The sequence below is a fragment of the Tetrao urogallus genome (genome assembly GCF_951394365.1).
Source record: "Tetrao urogallus genome assembly, chromosome: 17".
Classification (NCBI taxonomy): domain Eukaryota; kingdom Metazoa; phylum Chordata; class Aves; order Galliformes; family Phasianidae; genus Tetrao; species Tetrao urogallus.
In genome coordinates this window covers 9413045-9439016 of record NC_136830.1, presented here as the reverse complement: position 1 = coordinate 9439016, position 25972 = coordinate 9413045, and the positions used below count along the sequence as shown (strand labels likewise).

The window sequence follows — 25972 nt, the reverse complement described above, 5'->3', positions numbered from 1 at the left end:
AACCATCATCAGAGCTCACGCTAGCAACGTCATCCCAACTCTTTCTTGGGTTACCAATACAAGATATGTGAAGAAAACAGATGGGTGAAGGCAGCTGGAAATGTACTCCCAGCACCTGAACTGATTAAAAATGTGTTTACACATTCATTGTTTGCATTTTTTTTTTAAAAAGAAAGCCTCCAAAGTGATTGATTGTGATGTGATTGTATGATTGGGGCTCTTACCACAACCCGTAAAAATCTTAAAAAAAAAAAAATACAGGCAAAATAAGTGACTAAATTTTAGCCTCTCCTGGGGGAACGGGGAGGAAGGGAGAGAGGAGGGCTGATCCAGAGCTCATGGACATCAGTGAACCACATCCTACCAAACCAAGGCCAGCAATTCCATTGGGCTCACTGACAAATGGAGTAAGTCTGCCTTCAAGGTCTTCAAGGAAATCGTTATCTTCCATGCCTTTTTGTCATCTTAAAGAAAATTCCTAATTATTATGTAGGCAATTATTCAGGTGCTGAGCACATACATTCAGCCCAGAAATCTAATATCAGTTACACAATCTCTCCCCCTTTAACTGTATCTATCCAGGGCAACAGACTGAGCCACTGTTTTCCCAGAAATGCCAACGTGGGCAAAGAAAACAACGCTGGGCACAGCAAGACCGGTTTGTTTTCAAAGGTGATCCTCCAAGCAAGCTTTCCATTTTCTTACATTAAAGAGCAGTCCTCCTTTCTAATAGAAGAGTCCTGGGAATGATCCTGCAGCAGCTTTCATTTTCAGACATCAATCCAGAATAGCTAGATTTCTTTTCATGCCTTTTCTCACTGAAAAACGCAGCTCTGCCACCAAAATTCACATTCATGTTCACATCTCCTATTTGTTGATGGGACAATGAGGAGGAAGGGGTATTGTTGGTTGTTTTTTTTTGGCAGAACAACATGATTTTTGTTCTCAAAAGAAGTGGACCCTCACTTAGGACCGTGGCAGAACCAGAAGCAGAGGTCAAAGGAGTTTAATTTCACCTTAAAAAAAAAAAAAGTTTTATCCAAATAAATCCCACTTCTGCAGGCTGGTTGTTTTTTTTTCAGTATCTTGATAGAAATGGAAGGAGAGCATGGGTACAGCTGGGCTGCAGCACATGAAGATGAAACCCAAGGACCCAGCCAAAAACCCGGATCATGGCAAACTGAAATTCAAGGCCCCAGCAGCAGCACCAGCTGCCAGCCCAGGGGCTTGAGAAGTGAAACCCCAGGCTTCAGCAACAACACCTGCAATCCCGGTACCTAGAAAAAGAAAGCCAGAGCCCCAAGTAAAAGCCTGGAACTCTAAGTGAAGCCATAGGCCCCAGGGGCACCAGTTGCCAGCCTGGAGCCCAACAGAAGTGAAGCCAGAGGCCCCAGGAAGCAGTTGCTGCCAGCCTGAGGCCAACTTGATTTAAGAACTTGGTACTATTTCATTAAAAAGGTGAACTCTGCAGTCCATGATTGGTTGACATTAAGAAGGCATAAGCCAAAGCAACAACAGGGAGGCGAGGCTGGTTAACGCAATATACATTATATACAAACTCTTGGGTTAATTAGTCCACTTGGTAGGCAACGTCCTTTCTTGTCTACAAGGCGCACTGGAATGAGCAGGGGAGGAGAGAGGGGCAAGATTCCATCCGATACTTTCTTGGCACTGAAGTGGTAAGGTGCCAGCGCCTCTTGATAGAAAACATGGAGAAAAAAAATAATCTTTAAATAACGGCACAAAACTGAGAAAGTCCTCCCAAAGCCTGTCCCAGTGGAACTGCCCGAGTCTAGCTGGAAGGGCTGATCTGTCAGAGCAGAGTCTCTGCAGCAGGGGAAGGGCATTAGCAGCACCGCTTCTTCCTTTTACTGTTCTTCGTTAGCTTCACCACATCATTCTGTTGCTGCTGTTGCTGCTTTGCTAAGTTTTCTTTCTTTGCTCGCAGAACTAGCTCTGTAATGCAATTAAACATCTGCAAGAGAAACAAGCAAGATCAGACCACCTAGGAGCTAAGGCTACTCATTAGGGAGTTGCTTTTAAAAAAAAAGTGTCCACTCTTACATTTTTCAGTTCAGAGATCCTCCCCAACCTACCAGAACACACCAAGCTCACATCGGATGTCCACCAGAGTCACTTCCAAGCTACAACAGTGATGTTTCCATCCCCTTTCCCAAACCAATAAATAAAAACAGGTGAGTTTGGCAACTGAAGCCTGGAGTAAAGACTGAGCAGTTCTACCTTCTGTAAGTATCCTCCCCAGTGAGACATCTTTCTTGAGAACAAGCCTAGTATGATAGTGCTGCAAAGCCAGTAAAAACGCAGCGAGGTCTTCATTTCCTCAACCTCCTCCAAATGCAGTCAGATGTCTCTTGTCATACTACCTACTCACAGGCAATTTGGGTGAAGCATTTTATCTTTCTTCCTCAACAGAAATAATGTAATTCTTTCTTCTTCCCAAGCCAGCATCTCCAAGTAGTTATTTTCCATACTCTGCATATTACATTACCTCTTCCACATTAATATTTTCTTTGGCGCTGGTCTCAAACAATTGGATCTCCATCTGCCCAGCAAATTTATAGGCATCTTCTGTTTCTACTACTTTTCGCTCTGGGTCATCGTTCTTATTCCCCACTAAAAAAAGAAAGGAAAAAGTCAGCAGAGTACTTTGGCAGGTCAGTGCACTAACTAAGATGCTTTAAATCTATGATGAATGACTTACCTAGTATCCGGCAGACATCATCACAGTTTTGATTAATTTCATGCAACCACCGTTTTACATTCACAAAAGATTCTGCACTGGTTACATCGTAGACAACAATGACTCCATGTGTTCCTCTGTAATACCTACGGAGCAGAAAAAGACAACAAATGTTAGTTCAAGCTACGTATCACCTTCTCAGCTCTTGCACTTAGCTTTGACAAGATTCATAACAAATCCCCACGTTAAGGCAATCAAATGTCTCCATTTCATACAATCATCGAGGTTGGAAAAGACTTCTAAGATCATCTAGTCCCACCATCCACCTATCACCAACATTTAGCCAGCAAAGAGTGCATCTGTCCAAGCCACAGACTCCAGGAGGATACTGTGGGAGGCAGTGTTGAAGGCGTTGCTGAGTCTAGGTAGACTACATCAGCCTTCCCCTCATCCACCAGGTTGGTCACTCGATCACACAAAGACACCAGGTTGGTCAAGCAGGACCTGCCTTTCACAAACCCATGCTGGCTAGGCCTGACCCCCTGGGTTGTCCAGCTTATGTGTGTGATCTCCCTCTAGATGATCTGATTATGATCTGCTCAATAACTTTTCCTGGCACCAAGGTCAGGCTGACATGCCTGTAGTTCCCCAGATCCTCCTTACGACTCTTCTTGTAGATGGGAGTCATGCTGGCAAGCAATTTCCTTACTAAGGGGAGCCATTTAATTCTTCTGTAACAGCTTTGCCACAAGCTATTCCTCTAGATCCAGAATTCCCTGCTCATTTAGTCCATGCTAACAGATTTCAAAGCCCGAAGTCTGCTGCTGACTCCCTTGTTCATGCTGCCAGAACCCTGGAAGATGACAGTGTCTTCTGGCAACGCAAGCAAAAGGCAGCAGTGCTCCCAGCATGCCCTCAGAACCGGCTGCGTGGTGAACCTGAGCGCTCCACCGGCCACATCAACTCCCTGCAGTAATTTTGTTATCGATGAAAGATCACCTCCAGATTAAAATCTCCAAATATACTCAACCCCCAGTCACAGTTCTCTTGAGCTCACAAAAATTTCTGTCCTGTTGAACAACTGTGCTCCAATCACACCTTCCTACTCAACAGATCTACTCCATATGCACTTTCAGTGCGTTCTGCTACCTCCAGCCATTAAAAATAAGCTTTACTTTGGTTTATTCCTATTAGTCCTGGGCAATCGGCACCTTTAAGAAATAAGTAATAATGATACAAAAATAAAAAAGCCAAATTCAAGTTCCGGTGTTGTCACTTCAGGAAGCTGCTGAAGGCAGCAGTGTGCACACCTCAACAAGCTATGTAAAGCAAGCTGCACCTCCTCAGTTTCCAGCCACATCCCCAGGACTACCAGGTATTTTTCTTTACTGCAAGTTTTTGGCAGCTCTGACCAAAAAAAAGGTAATTGAAACGGCTGACAGCAAGGCCTTCACCAGCATCCAGTTTTCATATTTCAAGTAGCTTTATTTCTTCCTCATTCACTCTCTTTTTTATGATCAATATTAAGATCTTTAATTAAACAAACGCATACCAAGCCTGAGGAATTTCCTTTAACTTGTGAGAGCGTTTCTAGAGCTTTACCACAAACACTGACTGCAGCAGTTTCCCTTCTGCTGCATTTTAGATGTGATCACCCTGGCTCTGATAATTTCTTTTTGAAATTCAAAACTGTATAATCTAATCCAAACGTGCACCTTTTAGAACTCAGTGTTGTCTGACTTCTGCAGCTGATACACTTGAGTGAGCCATTGCCTCTCCCTCACCTTTGCCTTCTGTTAAAGAATGGATGGTGAGGCCACACCATCCACCTTTGTGAAACATCAACAGAGACATGCCAAAGATAGGCACACATCACATGCTGAGTGCATCTCACCCCCACAGCTTCAGTTCTTTTCATCTGCTGATGTCTTTGCAGTGATAGTCATGGCACATCAGCACTTCTCTGTGATGAGATGCACACTCTGCAGGAGTAGAAGCCATTCCTCTTGCTCACCTGGGTGCTTTCAGAAGACAGCCAAACACTCCTCCCATGCTACGCTTTACCAGACATCTATGAGTGCACATCCACGTTCCTTGGCAAGAACTCAGGTGAGAATTATTTACAGCCAGTAAGAAAGAGGCCCTGCACTACCTCATATTCTAATCCATTCTCAATCAGTTCCTTTAACACCTGAAAACTCATTACAGCACTGCACTTGTGCCTCACTTAGTTGCAAATTTATACCCCTTAGAGAAAAAAGCATTCTACAGCTTGAGTCCACACATGCAAAACCTCCTGACAGCACTGTCGCATGCAACAGTATCAGAAAGGGAAAGACTTGATCCCACCAAAACACTGGATGCCAATATGTGTAAACTTCAAACTCGCCCTTATCCCTTCACAGACTTTTAATTCAGCACCTCTGAGGCTGGCCTACCACTTCCTCTCCAACACTGAGCATCACGTTCACAAAGACATCACTCAGCCTTCACAGAAAAGCAATGGTTTAGTTACACCTACGCAGAGCTGCTTCATCCTGGGGGCACACCACAAAACCGTACCCTGTATCCCCATCACCCAGACCAGAGACTCAATGGAGGCAGCATCCAGCAGCTCCTACCTTGCCTCCACACCCAAGCTTTCCTCTAAGCAAAAGCATATGGTGCTGGGGAGTAGGATAATGTGCACCTTGCATGTGTAGGTCCCCCTCCTGGTACACCGGCAGCACACCGCCATTTGCTTCTAGAGATGAGAGCTGTGGGCTGGGCCACGAAGCACAGACCACAGTGACATTCAAAGCTCTGCAGGAGCTGGGATCTCCTGCTACAAAGCTCTAATATTGCCAGCCACCTCATCAGAATCGTCTTCCTTTGTGCAAGACAGCACCCCCTGACTCCTGCTGAGTTCCTATCAGCATACATTGCTTCTATTTTTGGAAGAGAGATTTGCCTGGCGCATCCTTCTAGAAAGGTTGCCAACCCCTCATTTACACTAAGATGTCATTTTCTCCATTGGCTGACATTACCTTTTAGCAGCTCAAGAGATAAGACTACGACTGCCTTTTATTCCCTAACTCCTAAGCCTTAAAAATACACAGGTTTTTGTTTTTTGTGGTTTTTTTTTTTTTGAAGAAAAGTTAGCCATGCTATTTTCTCTCATTTGTTAGATACATCCTCGTGTCCTAGATAACATTTTAAGCTTAACAAGTACAGCAGAGATGCTCCAAACTCAAGAGCAGGACAGCACTAAAAAAGACAAAATCTGGTTTATCCTATTCCATACTTCAAATTTCAGTATGATGCAGTGCAGAATTGCTTTTATAAGAAGTTGTAGGCTTTGGTGAGTAGAGAACAGATGGGGCTTCCAGCATTCAAGGATAAGTACATGTAGGTTTTGTGCTTTGGCAAGCAAGAGGAGGTTTAGGCTTTGGCACAAGAGAAAGAATGCCTTAGCATCTTCCCATCCACACCTCATGGAAGATGGATACTGTGAGAAGGAGAGCAGAAGAGACATGAAGTTCTCTATTTCAGCGTCCAGTTGAAGGACTAAATAACTGATGGCAGCTTCCACAGACCTTGTAAAGGTCAGTATCTGCTGGTCTCAGTGACAGACATGCTAACAAAATATAGCAAGTGAAAAGTTACAGAAGAGTTATTTGCTTTCAGAGTGCCCAAGAAATGATTCCATTTTGTTGAAAGACCTAAGCTATTTCCACATGTCTCTGCAGTCGGGTGCCTGGTAGTACACAACTATCTTCCATGCAACTGGAAAACCTACCTAGATAGAGAGGCTTCAACTACAGCTTTGGGGTGGGAAATGATTAAGGATGACAGCATTTAAGTTAAAATAAGCACCAAAGCAGCTTGTTTTACCTACAGGATTATAAAACACTGCCTTAAAAACAATACCTACTAATACAGCTGACTTAAATCACAACACTTTTAGAACTGGTTAACCAAACTGATAACACCCTTCAGCCACCTGCAATCCACCTCCTTGACATTCGCTGGTTATTCTCTACTTCAACATACCTCTTAAATTTCCTCCAGTAAACACTTCCAAAGATTAACATCTGGAGGTCTGGGAATTAGTTTTGTGAAGGGAAATCAATCAGTAAATAACTATAGCTGGCCAACTTGAAAGAGAAGTCACTGGTTTAAATCAAGCATTTTTGTTTGTATTCCACTTGTCGGTTGTGGACGTTTCCTTGTTTTCCATTCCTCCAGCAGCCTAATTTATCTATTACAAGATAATAGCTATTTTCATATTCACCTTTTTGGGGGAGTGTCCTGGAAGCACAACTGCTGTCAGAGGCCTGTTTGACTGTCTTTTGGTCACCATATCTGCTTTATATATCAGTTCTATCATCTCAGAAAGCTTATTCCTATCATGAACATGCCTTATAAATACATGGAAGAAAGTTCATCTGCTAACATCTGATAACTGCCACACAAAACTTAAATCCTAAAACCAGAGTTCTGAACCAGAAGAAGAGCAGTCCAACCGCAAATAAAGTACAGAACCCAGTTGTTCATACATCTTAAGTATTTCTGCTAGTACAGTCATGGCATGCACATCTCTGGTGAATTTAAATCAAATTTACAGTTTGGATGAAGTTCCACACCAACCAAATCCATACAATTTGTCCTCCCCCCCACCACCTAGCAGCTATTCCAGTTCTTTCACATTTAATAAACAGTAAAAACAGTGGCTGTCTTTTATAATTTTCAGTCTGAAATTCTGATTTAAGTTTGGCTTTCCTTCGTTTCTGCAGAACGCTCTCAGTCTATTTCTATATTATTTCTATCCCTTAGCATTTTTACTTTGTTCTTCTGTTTCTGCATCTGCAGTCAAGTACAGTTGAAACAAATACAAGAACGTTTCCCAATTTTTTACTATTAATTTCCTAGTGTCTCACTGACTGTGCAACCCTAGATCTAAACTGCAGCACTTCCAACTTATTACTACTAATTACCAAGTGGACTCTAATTCCTGCCTTGCCTCGTGGCTCAACACCAATCTCTAACTGCAAAGGCACTTCCAGCCCACAGTAACACTGAAGGAACACATTTTACATCCTTAACCTCACTCTGAATAGTCATTGTAACAAAGACTTTACATCACTCTGTTGACAGCAGGCCTGCACTCCACCCCTGATGCGGTCAGCCAAGCCCTTTCATAAATACTAACATCATAACTCTATTTGCTTGGGGCTCAGTTTGGCCTCGGCGAATCAGTTACTGTATTACTTTGCCAATAAATAGAGAGAGAAAAAAACACCCTTTCCAAAATCAGAATCTTGTGACGTATTGTTTTCACAGGTGATACATTTAGGTCAAGAGAGCCTCTGGGAAAATACCAGGGAATGCTCCACAGTCACAGCAGCCCACCCAGCTGCAAGAGAAGCCCTCAGGACAATATAATCAGCACTGGCAAAGTGTTTTCCTCAACAGCACAAAGGCGCTTGGACAGAGGAACTTCTCTGCTTACAGCTGCACAAAGTTCAAATCTTCCTTCCCTGCCACGCAGGATTCTGTAGCTGCTTTACCAGCGTTAGGGCACGAAGGCTGCAGCCTTCACTTCCCCGAGAGCACTTGTAGTTGTTCTGGTAAAAAGCAATGCAAAATAAAGGAAGAACCGAGTTCAAACAGGTCATGGCACAACTGCCTCCAATCTCTTCAGCTTGTCCATTTTCTACTGCAATTGAAGAAAAAAAGTAAAAATCCATAAAATACACTGCAAAGTCTGACCTGCAGCTATTCCTGTTCACAAAAGGAAGCCTCTTTTCCTGGTATTCCCCATTCAGTGCCGGATACCACGGCTTTTTAAACTAGCTGGCATCAGCCCCTCAGCCCCATGAACCAACGCTCATTAACACAGCTCTGAATTGTGTCAGGGAATCTGAAAACAGGAAGGCCCTCTGCTGACTCAGCACTAATTGGGGCTCAGCCTGCCCTGCGTGTACAGCTGATAGGAGCTGCAGCAGTGCTTTGCTGCCCTCCCCTCACTGCTTCCTGCCCCAAGCTGCTGCAGCGCTGAAACAAGAAGTGATGTCACACACAGGAACCCTACAAAAGGTAACAGAGTTTTTTCTAGCTAAACGTTTAGGAAACAATGGAAGTAATTCAGCAGTATCTGTACAGAAGTGCAGAAAAAGGGGGGGGGGGGGGGGGTACACATGCCCGATTTTGCCATTTCTAGCTGTCCAGGCATCACAGATGCAAGCAATCCCACTGTTTTCATGCCTGAATAATTTAATCAATACACCAGCTGAAAATGATCCTCCTCTCAAAATGCAGCCAAAAAAAGAAGTCAGACACGAAAGACGAAGTGAAATACCTGAGTCTTTCAAGAATATATATATATTTTTAATACTCAAAGGAAACCAAAGTTCCACTTTCAAATACATTTCTTCCTACTCCCCCCAGCCAGGCACCACAAACCCAAACGTTTACTGCCATCCATTTACAAACGCATTTTATTCTTAGTTCCCCCTGCTGCAGCTCTGGGTGTGGTTTGTCCAGGAACAGGAAAAGCTGCGCACACGCTGTTCGAAAGGACAATGAACACGAAACTGAACCCAAACCAAGGAAAAGGTTAACTTCGTGTGGGTGTCTGCTTCCACAGAACTCGACACAAAGATAGCCTCTAAAATGCATTTGTTCTAAAAGAGAGAGACCCCATTCTTAGTCCTCAAAGCTGCCCAGTTATACAACACAGAGAATCTGTACCCACACGTTGCAGCACGTTCAACCAGGGGATGATCTTCCTGGGCAAGCTTTCAAGACGAGTTTTCTAGCATATGAAAACCAGTGAAATAACTCTGCTTTGAGAACTAGAAGCAGAGGAGTAAGACAAAGCCATCATGGAAATACCAAGAATGTTGAAGAAATGTGAAATCTCAGTTTCAAACTTATCCAGAGTGACACCACCCCATCTGCCCTAAACCAGCTGACAGAAGTCCCACTACACAGATAGCAAAGCCATCATTAGCTGATCAACTGCAACATTAAAACATCCCAACCACAAGCTCTGTACACCAAGCTGCAAGTCGCAGTTCCACTCACGTTGATGTGATGGTTCGGAAGCGCTCTTGTCCAGCTGTGTCCCAGATCTGCAGTTTCACTTTCTCTCCATTGATCTCAACTGTCCGGATTTTAAAATCCACTCCAATTGTGGTAATGTAGCTGCCTGAAAGGATAAGTGAGAACGTAAGTCTCGTTTATTCTGTGCATCTCAAAACATGCTTCTGACTCCTGTTCGGCAGCAGCTCTCAGACTGGGCAGGAGGACAACTTTTCCCCCTGTCTGCTCATCTTTTAAAATGCCCTCTCAGGTTCTGCTGATTTGTGTGTTTTTATCCACAGCCAATAGATTTTTTTCTAGCCATAAAACCACATCTTCCATGCCATCCTAAGAAACTGTAAGTGTTGAAAAATTATTCTTCTATTGGCAGTCAAGAGTATGCACCCAAACATCTTAAGTAACCATGCAGGCATTCTTTGTGTAAAAATTCTGAGACAAAGCTTTTCCTCAACTGCTAATGCAATTGCTTATTTTAATACAGTCTGTTCTAAGAGTTTCCTCCCAATAAATTAGTTATGTCACAAATGTGAATGACTGAGCTACAATAGTCAATCAGCCTAAATCCCAAAGGGCCAATGGGAAGTCTGCACAGAGCACTGATTAAGCTAAAACACCCAAGCTATTTCTGGAACCATGGCAGTATTTAAATACTGTGGTACTTTCAGTGATAAGAGAAGATCAAACAGGATATAGGCCTGTAGCAAAAGAAGCAGAGTTAGAAACAATGCATCAAGCTACCAGCACAGCTACCAGCATGCAAAGGCAGCACTACAGCTCCTTGCCAGCCAGCAGGCCTGGAGCAAACCTTGACCATTTCACTTACACAAGCCGACAAAATACTCACCTGAAAACGTGTTATCTGCAAAACGCAACAGCAAGCTGCTCTTGCCCACACCTATGACAAATAAAGACATGGAGAACCTTCAGTGCACTCATCTTGGATGTCAGGTAACATAACAGTACTTTAACCACTCTCTGCATTTCCTTTTGGAAGTCGAAGCTTTTCTCAGCAGATACGTTAGCACCATCCCCCTTGGGCAGTCACCTCAGAACTGCTCTTGAGGATTTGATCAGCTGTCAGGTAGCGCACTGCACTCACTCCTTCAGCACAGGGTTGCTATGGGTTTTGCGTCCCCCCATTTCTCCTGACCTCAGCAAGCTCAAAACAGTATTTTTAGAATGAGTTGCAGACCACAGTTCAAAGAGGCCTCAAGAGTCTAATGACCAAAAGCAATTTTATGACCCATTGGTTTACATTTGCTCAGGAAAGGTCCAAAAATGAGGACATCCTGCTAATTAACAAGTGCTCAGAACACTACTCTAAACTCCTCTGTTGAATTCCACTTGCACATCAGGCTGATATCGCTGCCCACCTCCCATTCATCTGTGCTGTGCTGAACAGCAGTGGAATTTGGACTACTTAGATAATCAGACCAGGGTTTGGTACTATAAAGCTTATGTTATCATGGCCACAGTTTAACCAAACCCTGAGCCAAGCAGAGGAGCTGTTTGCTTCGGAGCATCCGAAAAAGGCTTGTTCTACATTTCCCAGGAAGGACTCACACCTTTCTCAAGTTGTACCTTTAGCCAAAACATTCCATGAAACATTTTCCAATGTGCTTCGAGCATCATCCATGCTTTCCTTAAACAATTGTTTGCACCCTGATTACACCCTGCTGCATGGAAACATTTCTCACTGTTCTAGAAACAGGAATCACAAGAAATTCATTCCTGCACATCCAGCCAAGGGAATCTGGGGATCAGAATGCCTCAAAGTTATTAACTCTGCAATACAACTCTTCTGTTGCTGTCCCTTCCACCTCACTCCTCCTCCTTCCCCCCCCCCCAAAAAAACTGCTACAGCATGAGGAGGAAATTCAAGCTCACCAGTGTGATTATCTATCCAATCTTTTCAGGTAGAAGTTATTTAAGCTAATTATTTTGATGATGTATAACTTTAAAGTTCTTCCTAACATTAATGTTCTAAAGGTAGATGTAAAGGCTATATAGAACTCCTACATATATATATATAAATATATACACACATATATAGAAGTTGAGGGTGGTTGAGACAGTGGAACAGGTTGCTCAGAGAAGCTGTGGATGCCCTGAGGCCCTGGAAGCACTCAAGGCCAGGCTGGATGGGGCTGTGAGCAACCTGGTCAGTGGGAGGTGTCCCTGCCTATAGCAGGGGGTTGGAACTGGATGATCTTAAAGGTCTCTTCCAACCCAAACCATCCTATGATTCTATGAATATTTCTTCTCTGTTCACATCTGAAGAAAGCTATCAGCAAAAAAAAAAAAAAAAATCCATGACAAATAAGATCAGCATTATATCAGTAAACCAGAACTCATCTGCAAAAAGTTTAAGTCATCATAAATTCAGAGAAGGTATTATTTATTGTTAAGGGGAGGAGAAAAAAAAAAAAGCAATTAAAAAAACCCACGAAATCATAGTGCATGTATATTGAAGATACATCTCAGAGCTCAAAAAAGGCAGCAGAGCAGCTCCCAAACTTTAACAATGCCCTGGTTATTTAGAAAGAGCTAAGCCCATGCAAAGTGCCAGTCAGCTTATAAAAAAGAAAGAAGAAGAAAATAAAAGTCTTCAGCAAGCACCCTGCTTTCTGATCAAACCACCTTCGCCTCCAGCTTAATAAAAAGAAAAGAGATGCTGGAACCCACAGACGTGTCAGACCACACCACTGTGTTGAGGCTGGCCAGCACCAAGCTATGCTGCAGAGCTGCATGTGCTGCTCATGACCACTGCTCCATCAGCCCATGCACTGCAGCGTAGACTCAACCTCATCCACAGCTCTCAGCTGGCTGCCAGAGAAGAGAAGCCTCCTGAGCTCAGCGAGTTCCTTGTGCTCCAGATGACAACGATCTCTCTGAACACACACTGCCTCTGACCCGCACAGCAAGTGCTGAGAAACCGCACTCTGTTTCATACTCTGCTTCCTACACAGAGTTATTTGAAGATCAGAACAGAGAAGGATAACAGGGCTCCTGGCTTGCTGGAGACAGTAAAATGAAACAAAACAGGAACGGCCTACTGACTTGGCAAAATCAAAATTAAAAGCAAATTTCTGCATCCTATCGGTTTCTAAAAGCTGTTATCTTATGAGCAGTTATGAAGTAACACATGCAAAGCACAGATCATCTGTGTTATTTTTAAACATTTGGAACAACTGAGATTAACAGCAGCTTCTCCAGATGACCTGTTCTAAAAACACACAAACCTACTACCCTTGACAAATTTGCTTACAGAGGAAAGTGGATGAAACATTATCATTCACCCAGTATCAGTCCACTTCCTATTACAAGGCCTTTCTGAACACCAACAAACAAGGCAAACAGACTAATGTGTGGAAGCAGGGACAAAGCCTTACTGTTGTGGTAAGCAAAAAAAAAAAAGAAAATCAATATCTAAACTACACAGTGAGATTTAATTACAGCAACAGAGAACCTCATGCATCCAGACAATTCTCACAACACTTTTTTCCTCTCTGGATGCAGTGCAGGGACTTTGCTCAGTACAACTCAGCTAAGACACTGCATTTAATTGTTCAAGACAAGGAGAAGCCTTCCTCAGAATTTTCACCATCCTGTTTATCTTGCCTGAACAGTTTGGAACTCATCAGCAAGCAGCAGTGTTACTGCTTTACTCAGAATGAAGCATTTGGTTTTAATAATCCACAAGCTCCCAGAAGTGCCTAGGGCTTTAAGCTGTTCTGAAGCTCTCAGCCTTTCACAGAATCACAGAATGGCCAGGGTTGGAAGGGACCTCAAGGATCGTGAATCTCCAACCCCCCTGCCAAAGGCAGGGACAACAACCTCCCCATTTAATACAAGCCCAGACTGCCCAGGGCCCCATCCAATCTGGCCTTGAACATCTCCAGGGATGGGGCATCCACAACCTCTCTGGGCAGCTGTTCCAACACCTCACCACTCTCATAGTAAAGAACTTCCCCCTGACATCCAACCTAAATCTTCCCTTCCTCAACTTAAAACCATTTCCCTTGTCCCAGGCCTTTCTTCCTATTCCCGTCTTAAAAACAGCCTTTTCCTCTTGCAGACACAGTTTAGCATAGAATAAAATATTTTTACATACAGCAAAAGCTTCTGGAGGTGACAGCTGCCAAGAGCAAGCAATGCTGCATGCTGGGACCTGCTGCCTTATGGACCACACCTCTATTAAAAGAAGAGGGTGGATGCCATCTCTTCCAGTTTATGGAAATGTAACTGTGAGCTGCTTGAGGGTTACCAGCACTGAATGGGACCGAGGGTGGGATCTCCCAGCCCCGCGTCCCCAGCACAAAGCACTGGGCACAACCTGAGCTCACCGCCAGCCCTCCAGAAGTTTCTGAAAGTGCAGTGGAAGCATTCAATGGTTTATTTCCAAAACGTGTAACGACTCCTTCTCTGCAGCTCTCCCAGCTATCTGTGCACGTAGCAAGGCTTCGAGCTCATCGAAGATTTAAAGAAGTGTCGAACTCCAGAACCGAGATTCCAGGCAGTCCCATGGACGGTTTGGTTAATAACGAAGAGTTAACAATGAAGAGCAAGCAGCGATTGCTGCAATGAGAGCAGCACGGCCGGGCCTTTAGCTCAGGAGGGAACCCGGCAGAGACCCGACAGACACAGCCCACCCCGCGCCCCACACACCGACGCTGACACGGCCGACGTTCGCCCACCCTCGGCCATGCCCGGCCCGCTCCCCGCCGCATCCCGCATCCTCACCGCACGGCGCTGCGGAGCCCCGCGGTCCCCACACGGCCGGCGCGGCCCCAACGCCCCCCAACGCCCCGCCGCCCCCCTCAGGCCCCGCCGCGCCCGCGCAGCCCTCGCCCCTCGCTGCCTAAGGGCCGGGGAAGGGCGAGCCGCGAGCCCTCACCGCTATCGCCGATGATAAGCAGCTTGAAGAGGTGATCGTAATCCCGGGCCATGGCCGGGAGCGGCGGGAGCGCGGCGGGAGGGAGGAGGGGGAGGGGACGGCGGCGGGCCCGGATCCACTTCCCGAACAAACAGCCGGAACTGACAGCGGCGCCAACGCGCATGCGTCTGCGCGCCGCCGTAGACCTCCAGCTGCGCCGGCACGCCGCCGCGCACGCGCAACGCCCCTCCCGCCGGCGCGTGCGCGCAGCCCGCCCAACGCGGCGCTGCGCTGCGCATGCGCGCTTTCCCTGAACTGGGTGGGGCGGGGCTGCCAGTTCGTCTCAGGCCGCCATGATGGAGCTGTGAGGGGAGCGCGCGCCAGGCCCTGGGCGAGTTCGCAGAGAAGTGAGAAGACAAGGCCAGGCTTACTGGCATCTTGAACCTAGGGTTCGATTCCCAGAGATTTAATCCAGAGTTCTGCTTATGTTTGGGGTGTTATCTTTGCCCTGTCACTTATGTTGGTTCTGACCTGGCTGTCATCGAGCACGAGAGGCGTGCTGTTTTCTCTGTGGTTTCTTTGCTACAAAAACATTTATTTGTGTTGGTGTTTGGTCTCCGTAGTGGTGCTGCATTTTGGTTTAGAATACCTCAGTTATTCAGGACTTTGTTATTTTTTGGCCTCAGCATCTCAAAAATAAGCGACACAAGACAATACATGTCCTCCAGAATAATTACTTCACCAAATTTTGTTTAGCAGAAGTCCAAACCAAAATAATGACTTCATTTAATTACAATATGGGTAACATTAGAAACATCAGCTTTACAGTTCACTGAGGGAAGTGTCTCATTAACATGCACTGGTCCTCCAAGTGAGAGCCTCATCAGCTCTGAAGAACGCAAACTTTCCCATCAGCTGAGCTACAAAGACACTTGGATGCACCTGCTGTGAGAATCTTCTGGTGGAACCAAAGCACTGCTTCAGATCACACCCGTGAACATTGTGAGCGTGTTCAAGGAGTTCCAGCCTGCTTCAGGTCAGCTGCTTTGAGAGGGCATTGGGCTTGTTGACCTCTGAGATGGCTGCTAGCCCCAGCTATGTGCTGAGCTGTGAGTGATCCTTACAGAATGATAGATATTTGCTGGTGGTGCTGCATTCTCCTTAATATAGGAGAGGACTAAAAAGCTGCAGATTCTTTCCTCTGGGTTTTTGCAGTAGGGTTTGATTGGGAGAAATAAGAATATTTTTAAGGTAATTGTCTCTAATCAATTCTAGAATTGCTTATTTCTTCTACATGGGATACTGTGGTATGGTATTGTGCAGTTACATTTTTGCTATTTCTGTGCAACTCATCTGAAAACAAGCCAACCCAGTATGGCTAAAATAGCATCTCTAGGGTGAAGATAATTTTAGCATCCTCTAACAGAATACTTCTGATTGAAAACACAACTATGCATTTAGTTATAAACATTCCATGATCTTAACCTTCACAAAAGTCTTCTGGCTTTCAGAGCTCAGCCCTGTCACATCCTCCTCGTGCTGAAATCCATTTGAATGTCCTCCATCTCTCATTCCTATGCCGTGGACTTTGCAGTTCATACATGTAAAACACCACACTGAGGCTGGAGTGCTACCAGACATAAGCACATGCAGTTCTGCAGATCGATGCTCACAGAAACACTGTTGGAGAAGGGTTTGCAGCTAGCCCAAGCCCAATCCAGCTCAAAGCCAACATCTCCTGTCTATCTTACATCACAATATAGCATTTTGGCAGCCCATCAAATAACCCAACACATCCCCCCCGTGTCAGCATAACCAAGGGGAGGCCCCTTGAATCTATCATACAAACCACCAACTCAAACCTCAAGTCAGCATTTCCTATTACCCTTATTTTTAAGCTTATGAAACCCCATGTAGAAAGCATAAGATGGGGTCATTTTGCTAAATAAAACAGACTGTATGCAACTGGCTGACTTACCTTTAAAAAATATCAACATATGTGAATATTTTGTGTTTTCACATTTGTCTCTTTTCCACTGAATTTTTTAAACACCTTGTAAGATAAAACATCGCACTTTATTTTGTGATCCTCTTGAAATGCACACAGTTCAGCTGTCACTCAGAGGCAGCATCTTGACAGTTCAAAGATGTTATTACAGTCAGTTGTGGGAAAAAAATGGTCTTAGACTGACAACTAGTATTTTCAAGATGTTTGAAGTGAGGGAAAAATTAATTCCTTAGTCTCTAAGTTGGCACAATCAATTCATCATCTTTCACGTTGTGGCGAAAATTATGGGTATTTTAGCTCTGATGTATTGTATTGCAGCATATAAATAATTTAGTGAAAAGTAGCTATCAAATTCCAGATTCTGCGTTGTGCTGTAATTGAATAATCAGCATATTCTCAATAAGTGCAAGTGAGTTTCCTACCTTTTACTCCTCCCTGTCGGGAACAACTAAACCGAGCACAGAAATTCAGCTGCCATTTGAATGAGTTTTTCCACTTCATATTAGACGAAGTTAAAATATAAATCTGTTTGTACAAAATACAAACAAAATACAAAGAATACCCTTAATTCAATTACAAAAGGTAGTAATTGGCTAAAATTAATAAGCTAATAAAAAAACCTTCAGCTTGACTGTTATTTTCTTCCACGTGTTGAAGAAGTATCAGTATCCTGGAGTAAAATAGCTATCTCTGACTGTGCTCAGCCTGCCACTCTTTAGAAAAACTTGCACATTCTTCCTCCTCCATGTCCACAGTGATCAAAGAAGTTATTCCAGTACAACTACAGAGCTTTTCCCACCTACTGTTGCAGTTATAAAATGGCTTAAAATTTTGTTTACTTCTGCTATAGCACACAGTGCTTTTGCATTTGGTGGTTTAGCTGCCTCTCCTCTGTTATTCTCCAAACACAGTTCATTCATTACAGGTGAATTACAGGTGAATGAATCACAGTGTTCTAAGGTGTCAGATCCTTAAGGGCATTTTTAGTTTTCACTCTGATTATTACCAGTGCAATGCAAAAACAGAGTTTAAACTTTGAAGGATAGTGAATAAAAAATACAAAGATGAATTGGTTGATTACCACACATCCTTGAGTTCTTGTAGACAAGAATTGAGACTTAGGACCACAGAAGAACATGGCAGATAAACTTTTGCTGCCCGAGACTGTTTTAGTGGAGCAGCCTTTAGATCACACATTAGTCTCATAGGCAGTGACACACAGACTGAATTCACTGCTGTGAGGGATACCCACCAACAATACTTGCAAGTTTTCTTCTCAGTGTAGTCACTCATAGCTCATTGTCAATACAGGCAAGTAGCTTTCCGCAGTGAAATATGACTGGTAGAGCTTATTACTTCAATTAATTATCTGGATGAGGGGATAGAGAACGCATTTTTAATCGGTAGATAACAGAAAGCAGAAGAGATTTGCAAGTATTCTGGAAGGCAAACTCGGAATTTAAAACCACCTCCAAAATGCAGGTAAATGTTATTAAATGAGTGGACTACAGGTTCAGTAAGACCAACTGGAAAGTGGTGGAGATTTATAGAAATAATGAACTGCATAAATACAAGATTGGACATAAATAGCAAAAGAGCAGATTTGTGGCCTGGATTCAGTACTGACTGCACAATGTCTGCTACTGCAGCCAAGTCTCTTGTGGGGATAGATAGCAGCATGTTGTGTACAACCTGCAAGATGATACTCTCCAGCAGAAGACTTGATCCAGCAGTGGGCACTACAAGGCAACAGTGAATCTGAATGGAACGAACATGAAGAGCAACAATATAGATTTAGAAAAGATCATCCACAAGAAAAGACCTGGAAAATCTGAGGATGGATCTCATGTTCAAGGATGAGAATACTGCAGGGATAACGTGGCTGCTGCAAACAAATTGTTCTCAATGCCTGTGGGAACAGGACACACAGTAATGGACTCAAATAGCAGCAAGGAAGGTTTTGATAGCCACTGAAGTGAACTGTAACACTCTGAAAAGTGTATATAATTAAAAGGATGGCATAAAGTGTTACAGAATCACAGCAACTGGCAAATCGGTTCTAGCAGAGCGTTCCCATGTGCTTGCATTTTGTGCTCTCAAATATTGTGATTAGTAGCATTTTTTTCCTCTGATCATGATGGCTGAGCCATCCAGAGTTATATCACAGGAAGATCATCGCCCCCTTTTGAAACTGTAAAGCTTTGGTTTCTGAAGAGCAACCTTCTTTCTTCTGCGTAGTTTCATCAAATCAATAGGGCTCCCTTTAATATGTAGAAAGCAATTTTCTTTTTGAAGTTTTATTCTGCAATGCAATTTTTTCCACTATTTCCATCAAATAGCACAAAAGGCATCAGTCAAAAAAAAAAAAAAAAAAAAAGAAAGGTGACTATTTGGCCAGGTGAAATAAAATCCTGCTTTCTTGGAGCAGTACAATTCATTGACAAAAAATAACTCTGCATGTTGGAAATGCCAAATATCTTTTGAAGCCTCTGAAGACAAAAATAGAGGAGTTTTCACAATTTGAATAAAAAGCTGCCTATAGTCCAAAATGCTTCAGAAATGAACAGCAGTAATTACAAATTTCATTAAATGTCAGTTCTAGCTTGGTTTTAAACCCTAGCTTACCTTGGTTCTGCAAAAGGGTTTATATAGATTACTGCACTGCCCACTCTATAGGCTGTATGCCCTAAAAAAATAAATGCATGTCCACAAAGTAAATCACAGCATTCGTTTGTTGGCAAATGAATGCATAAAGAGAACAGTTTACACCAGAAGGATCAAAGTCAAAGCCTTTATTAAATGTTCCTTCTTTAAACAGACTGCATTTAATTCCCCCCTTGTATTTGTGATTTCTAAGGCTGTTTTAAATACTGTGTTTTACAGGGATTTTCAGTCTTCAGAACCGTCACAAGCAGCAAGTTAGCAGTACACAAAAACAATTCTGGCTTCACAGGGTCTCTGGAAAAAACAACAGTACTTCCAAGACTGGAGTTTTGGCACAGACCCTGGAAAACAAGTAGATTTCACCAGAGTTTAAGCCTGATGTGCTCTAGCCACATCTCACAATTGGCCACAATTTATCAGTATAGATTAGTATATCTGTTTCTTGCGCGTTAACTATTTCAAAAAGGGGACCAAATTTTCAAATTTCAGCTAAAGTGGGTCTAATTAAGGCTATTCTGGTATATTTGATACTAAAATACTCTCTGGGAGTCCTTTTCATGAAATCCCATCAGAATTAACATTTTCAAAAATGAAAACATTTAAAGTAGGTGTTTTGAGTTGAAATGCTGATGCAGCGGTTGGGTCAGTGTTGTTTTGCCTTCGGGAGCTCGATTATCACGTCAGTATAGTGTCATCTATCTGTTCTTCAGAGTCAGCCTGGCCAGCCAGCTTCTTAAGAGATCTCCTGCAGCTTTCGTTGAGAAGCTCCAAGCTGGCAGCATCTAAAATCTTGGAAACAGACTGTGGAAGGAAGAAAACACCAAATTATGGATTCCTTATGATAAGCCGTTCAAAATCAGAACAGGTTTAAGTGCCTTACGAGGTGTATTTATCTGCATCTTCAAATATACCCAAAGCCTTCATCTGGTTTTAGGATTCCAGACCAAACCAGCTAGGGGCTTAGAAGAGAGGTCTGGTTTAGCATTAAACGTGGAGGTTGGTGGCCCTGCATGTGGCAGGGGGGTTGGAGATTCATGATCCTTCAGGTCCCTTCCAACCCTGGCCGTTCTGTGATTCTGTCTGGATATGGATGTACAAAGGAGTATTCCATCCATGTACTGATGCTGCAATAGGATTATAAAAGTGACAAAAGCAATAAACTACCCTTCCTAGCTAAGGCAATTACAGCACAATATGGCTTCAGGCATTAAACACAGAGAACACATTAAATACCTTGACTGCAATAATACCACACTGTATGGCTGTGCAGTATCACATAACTTCCATACTTCTCCAGCGCTTACCATAAGAATACTAATGAAGGCTTAAATGCAAACAGGAACATCCCACTTCACCTATTTCATAAGAGACTGCCAGCGCGTTCTGACACTCCAGGCAAACACTTAAACGTAAGCAGAGCTATGTGACACAGCCTACTACCAATGGTTATGTTTTCTTCTGTCTCATACCTCAAGCACTTGTTCACCCGCTCTCATCTTCAGCAGATTAACAATGGCTTGGTCGCTGTAAGCTCTGACACTGGTGTTTTTGTCTTTTGTGTTGTCCAGAAGTGCTTTCAGAATGGGCTTAATTGTCTGAGGATCCAGTGCAGGAAGATGGTTTTTATTTGCCCACCAGATCATTTTTTCTGCGACTAACTTTATGTCACTGGATGAGTTCTGGAGACACTGAAGAAGACAAAGATGGTTTTAAGTTTAGATATACCAAGGACAAGGTATTGAAAGCACAAGTTTACCTTTTTTTCCTAACTTAAGTATCGTTAACTGCAACAGGAAAGACAAGTAGCCTTCAATTCATAGAGCGAAACATCATCAACAAGTTTGATTAAACTTATGTATAACAGTAAGAGTGGATGAAACCTTGAAAACAAGACACTTCTTCAAAAGAAAACAAAAATGGTTGGTGACAGAGGTACAGACTATGGGAAATGACAGGGACATCTAACTGCAGCAAAAGCTGACAGTACCTCTGGTAAAACACACCAGTCAGCAGCAACAGCAAAGTCACTGGTTAGCTACATTTCAACAGTGTATTTCATTTTAATATAAAAAAATTTAGGGATGCTTACTTTTGATTTAATCTCAAGGCATCGGAACATGAAAACCAATACCCGAATGTCAACTGCATTATTAATATTGTGATAAAGGTATTGTGACAAATGTGGTACTCACTTTATATTTAAACAGAATGCTACGATACAGATAAATATGTTTCAGCAAAAAGTCTGCTTTGAAAAACAACAGACTCCATGTTGACTTGCATTTATGATGGATTTTCAAGTAAATTTAGAAGAAATTTAAAATGTTAAATGTAATACGTTTATATTTACAATAACAATGACAGATAAGTTAAAAGGCAGCAGCTCACTCACTCCACCACTACCCCTCAACTCTGTCTTCCCTTATCTTTTCTAAGACATTGAAAACACTCTCATGTTCAAAATTCAGATTCTTCCTGCCCTGAGGGATACTTTCATGGGGAAAAAAATAGAGAACAATAGAGAAAGAAAGGAATTTTTAAGTAGATTTTCAAATAGATATCGTTTGAAAAGGAAAGAGCACTAACGGCAATATTCTTTCCATCCAGGCTCTAGGAGCTACTCCCATTCGAAAGAATAGAAGTCAGAAAGTACTGATGCAAAACCAGAGAAGGTAAGGAGTTGGTATTCAACAGCTTTCTAACAAAGCCCCTTTGATCTTCATCAGATTTTAAAAACAAACTGACATCTGCCCCCTCCATGCTTTTCCTCCCATCTCTGTCAGCTGCTTGTTACTGCAGAGGAAAACAATTATTCACACTGAATCAAAGTTTACCACAGAGCCAGTCAGATTTCCACATTACAACATCCCTGGGATGGAGGTACTGTGTTCACAGCTGCAAAGCAGGCTTGTAAAATTATTCCATCTGCTTTAGAACAAAAAAGACTTGTATAGATTTCCAACTGTCAAAGGATTTACAGCTTCCTAAAAATAAGGCAACTGAGGTTTCAGCCTTTGTGCTGGGTTACAATGTGTTAATATTACAAAAAAAACCACCACAAATTAGCTGAAATTGACTGTACTACACTGGTTAAGATCAGAGGAAAACAACGGCAGGTAACATAGAAATTCTTACCTTAATAAAGAGGTTGGAAAGTTTTGGAGGCAGGTTCCCTCCTTCTTCCATATGGTATTTCATAAGAAAGCCCATCCCTCTGATGCCACTAACTGCAATGGGTATCTTCAATGTAAAAACAGAAATTTGATATGATTGATGTTATTACAGTACACTTCAACAGTCTTTATAACTAGCCCACAGTCACATGGACTGGTGAGCTTTTGCAAAAGGCTGAACATATCTGTCAAAGAACTGCAGCATGCAATGCATGAAAACAAGGTAATGCTATTGCACAAAGAGGATGAAAAATCATGACTGAGCCACACGGAACCACACGACAGGCCCCACAGAGCCCACAAGTTCCCTATGTTATGTTATTCATTCAGCTCTGTTTTTCAAGTCTTCCTTCTAAATTGAAGTATTTGTTCATCTTGTAAACCTGGCCTGTGAATGAGAACTTTAATAGGGCAACAGAAGTGGAATTTGTTCCCAGTGAAAGTTACTCTACCATTAAGGATTAAATAATCTTCATCTTGACAGAGATCAGCAGTAAAGGAATCAGAACCACAATCATACAGTTTCACTATAAAACTGCATCTAGTCAAGGAAGAACATTCAGAATACATTTTTATTCCGATTTTATTTTTTATTTTAAATTTTTGTAACACTCTGAGCCTTTTATAACTACTCCCACAAGCACTTGAATAGAACTTGCCCTTCCTCAGGCAGCACTTACCCTGTCAGCAATGGCATTGCTGAGGATCATCTCCAGCACACTGTTATAGTACTTAGGGGAACACAGCCTATAAGGAGCAACATTTACAGCCACTGAGAGGGCCAGGCTTCGTCCATGTCTCACCATCCAGTCAATTCCAGAGATGTCTGCTGAAAGGCAAAAAGAACTATCTCTAAGAAAGGCTACTGTATCCAGCTGAGAAAGCATTTGTCAGTTTGTCAACTTGCTTCTATAAAAGCAGCACTTAAAGCAGCATCTTTCTCCTTCCAAAAGAGAGATATAAACTGTACTATAACACAATGTCTCTATCAAAGAGGAATTCTCTCTGGGCAGATATTGAAACCCAACACACTGACTTTATACCACTGAAGTGGGTTTTTCTGATGATACATGTAATCACACCCACATCACTTAGTGATGAAGAAGCTTGCTATTACAATTACATAAGCTGTGACACCAATTCAATTGTAAAAGTAATCTGTAATTTGAAACCAGCTAGTAGATTCCCTCTGTAATTCCAGAGCACTGTAACACTCCCAACCACTACAAGTTCCTACAAAATTCATGTTTCTGACTAACAGGCTCAGTTAATTCTCCAAAAGCATTTGAAGTCATTGGATGTGGTCTGCAATAGTCATAAGCCAATTTGTGATCACAGTGTCATCAAATAAAGTGGAACAGCCCTCCCCCCATGCTGCCTGAATGCACTGTCACCTCCCATTCACTGTGCATCAGCACTAAGGAACTGCTCAGCCATGCTGGTACTTGCATCAACTCACCTGAACACAAATCCACAAAAAATATGGGAAACCAAAGTTATAATTCTCACCTTGTGCTCAGTGATGTACCAGAGTGTAAGAGCAGCCACGAGCAAAGAAGAGTACAAGGAAATCTAGAGATTTGTTTAAAATAAAGAGGAGGAACCTGAATAGTCACAATTTTCACAAACTACTGGCTAAGAACGTATCTTCCCCTGCTTTTCAGACTTAGTTCTAGTCACTGTAGCTTCACCTACCCAATAGGTGCTGGTGGAGAACAGTATTGAGCTCCTCTTCTGACAGAAATGCACACAGTTCTGCTAAGCAGCCAGCTGAAGCCATGCGGGTGGCATCCTGAGGAAAGGAAGGAAAGAGCAACACTGCTTGAGCTCAATCCACATCAGAGACAAGCATAAGAGGGACAAGGGACAAAAATATGAAATAAAAAGAGGAGGGGGAAAAAAAAGTATTAGCAGAAACTCTTTGCCTCCTGCTAAGTGTGGATTTCTGTCATTTTGTAAGGTTTGTTGTACGTCCAGTCAAAAAAAGCCAGCAGAGATTGTAAAATTACAAGTCTCATACAAACTGTGACTTGTTAAATGGGAAAGTTATAAAGACAAAAGTGAGTATTTTAAAAGATATGTTGAGTTACCTTTTGACTCACAGGCTAGAAAACAAATATTACTTCTAGCCATCTCTGCATAAGCTTATTGCTGTGGTAAGATTTTAATTTTAAACTTCCATACTCCTGTTTGTTTGGTTCTGCAACTATAAATATCTGCACTTCTCTACCCTAAAACTTAAAATCCAATAGGAATTGTTCAATTGCTCTATTTCTGTCATGCTAACAGCTGTATGTCTGTGTTGCACATACTGAAACATAAAGACATTACCTGATTATTTAATCTCACAGATGAGACTGTTGCTATCTGCCACATACAGAAGATCACACATTCAACTTAGGAGAGTTTCTAGTTCACTGGAGAAAAATCTGTTACAAAAAAAAATTCCTCACACCTAATGATAAACCCCACCTGAGAGCCTGCAAACACAGATGTGCTTATAGAGAAGGTGCTGTGGGTTCTCTCTGAGATAAAAAAGCATATCCTGACTTCAGAGCTGTCTCACGCATGTTGGAAAGGAACTGCAAATCTACCTTTGTGGTTGCTAAGGAAACATTAAACTCACAGGCTTTCTGAGTTAGAAGTAATTGGCTGGGGAGCTCTAGCTCAGTGAACACCATAGGGCTCCAGTGAAATCAGTTTACAGACCACATTCAGTTTACCAAGCGATGTCCAACTGCAGCGTTTCTTTAGAACAGTTTCTTTCCACTCTAATAGTAACAATTTGCCCTGGAAGATTATTCTAGAAAATAATTTTCTTAGTTCTGATTTTAAATTTAGAAATCAGACTATCTACACCAGGGATCCTTTACAGCTGAAGCAATACCTCATCATGTCCCAGCATCCCAAGAAGCACCGTGCTGATGTTCTTCCTAATTGTGGCATCTACTTTTGCACCAGCTCCTCGTGTTACAAACCGCAGTGCTTGCAGCATCGTGTCCCTAGAAGTGATCACAACATACAGTCAGAGATTGCCTTTTCCATCACCCCAAAGAAGAAGATGAGGTCTGGACACCTGTAAGAATTTCTTACACAGCTATCAGATTAATATGCCTTACAATTTAGGAAACCCAGACTCTCTCCACTGATGAAAACCCATGCCAGAGTTCATTCCATGTTTGCATACTTGTGTCTCTCTCTTACAAATTAAGTATCTTCTGACTATTCAAAGATTAAAATTTAAAAAACCCAAGAAATTAATTTCTCAGGAATGTGTACGTATAGGTTACAAAAACAGCTGCATTACTTCAGGTCAAAGTGAAAACTGATAGAGTCTTGTACTTGAAAGTGGGTCGCAGTGGGTTTAGAGACTGAAGAAGAAAGAAGAACTGGGCATATGCCAAGCAACACCTCTCCTGATAAGATGTATCAGAGCACAGCTTTGGACCCTCTATGTCCCTATC

General features: G+C 42.6%; 2 protein-coding genes across 2 annotated transcripts in view; both read right to left on the bottom strand.

Annotated features, from left to right (window-relative positions):
* Positions 1 to 1846: 1846 nt before the first annotated feature.
* RAB35 (RAB35, member RAS oncogene family) lies at positions 1847 to 14847 on the bottom strand (the record flags this gene model as incomplete). The annotated part of the gene is made up of 6 exons (XM_079543680.1): positions 1847 to 1975; positions 2510 to 2634; positions 2723 to 2847; positions 9770 to 9889; positions 10628 to 10682; positions 14685 to 14847. 6 exons carry the CDS (start codon positions 14845 to 14847, stop codon positions 1847 to 1849), a joined length of 717 nt encoding a protein of 238 aa, XP_079399806.1.
* A 5163-nt stretch (positions 14848 to 20010) lies between these two features.
* GCN1 (GCN1 activator of EIF2AK4) overlaps positions 20011 to 25972 on the bottom strand; it is a gene marked incomplete at both ends in the record, with an annotated part of 39937 nt that continues 33975 nt past the window's right edge. The window contains 6 exons of the mRNA XM_079543921.1: positions 20011 to 20136; positions 20805 to 21023; positions 22471 to 22575; positions 23189 to 23337; positions 24204 to 24300; positions 25396 to 25510. Coding sequence (XP_079400047.1) covers positions 20011 to 20136; positions 20805 to 21023; positions 22471 to 22575; positions 23189 to 23337; positions 24204 to 24300; positions 25396 to 25510 — 811 coding nt within the window. The remainder of the gene's footprint in view (positions 20137 to 20804; positions 21024 to 22470; positions 22576 to 23188; positions 23338 to 24203; positions 24301 to 25395; positions 25511 to 25972) is intronic.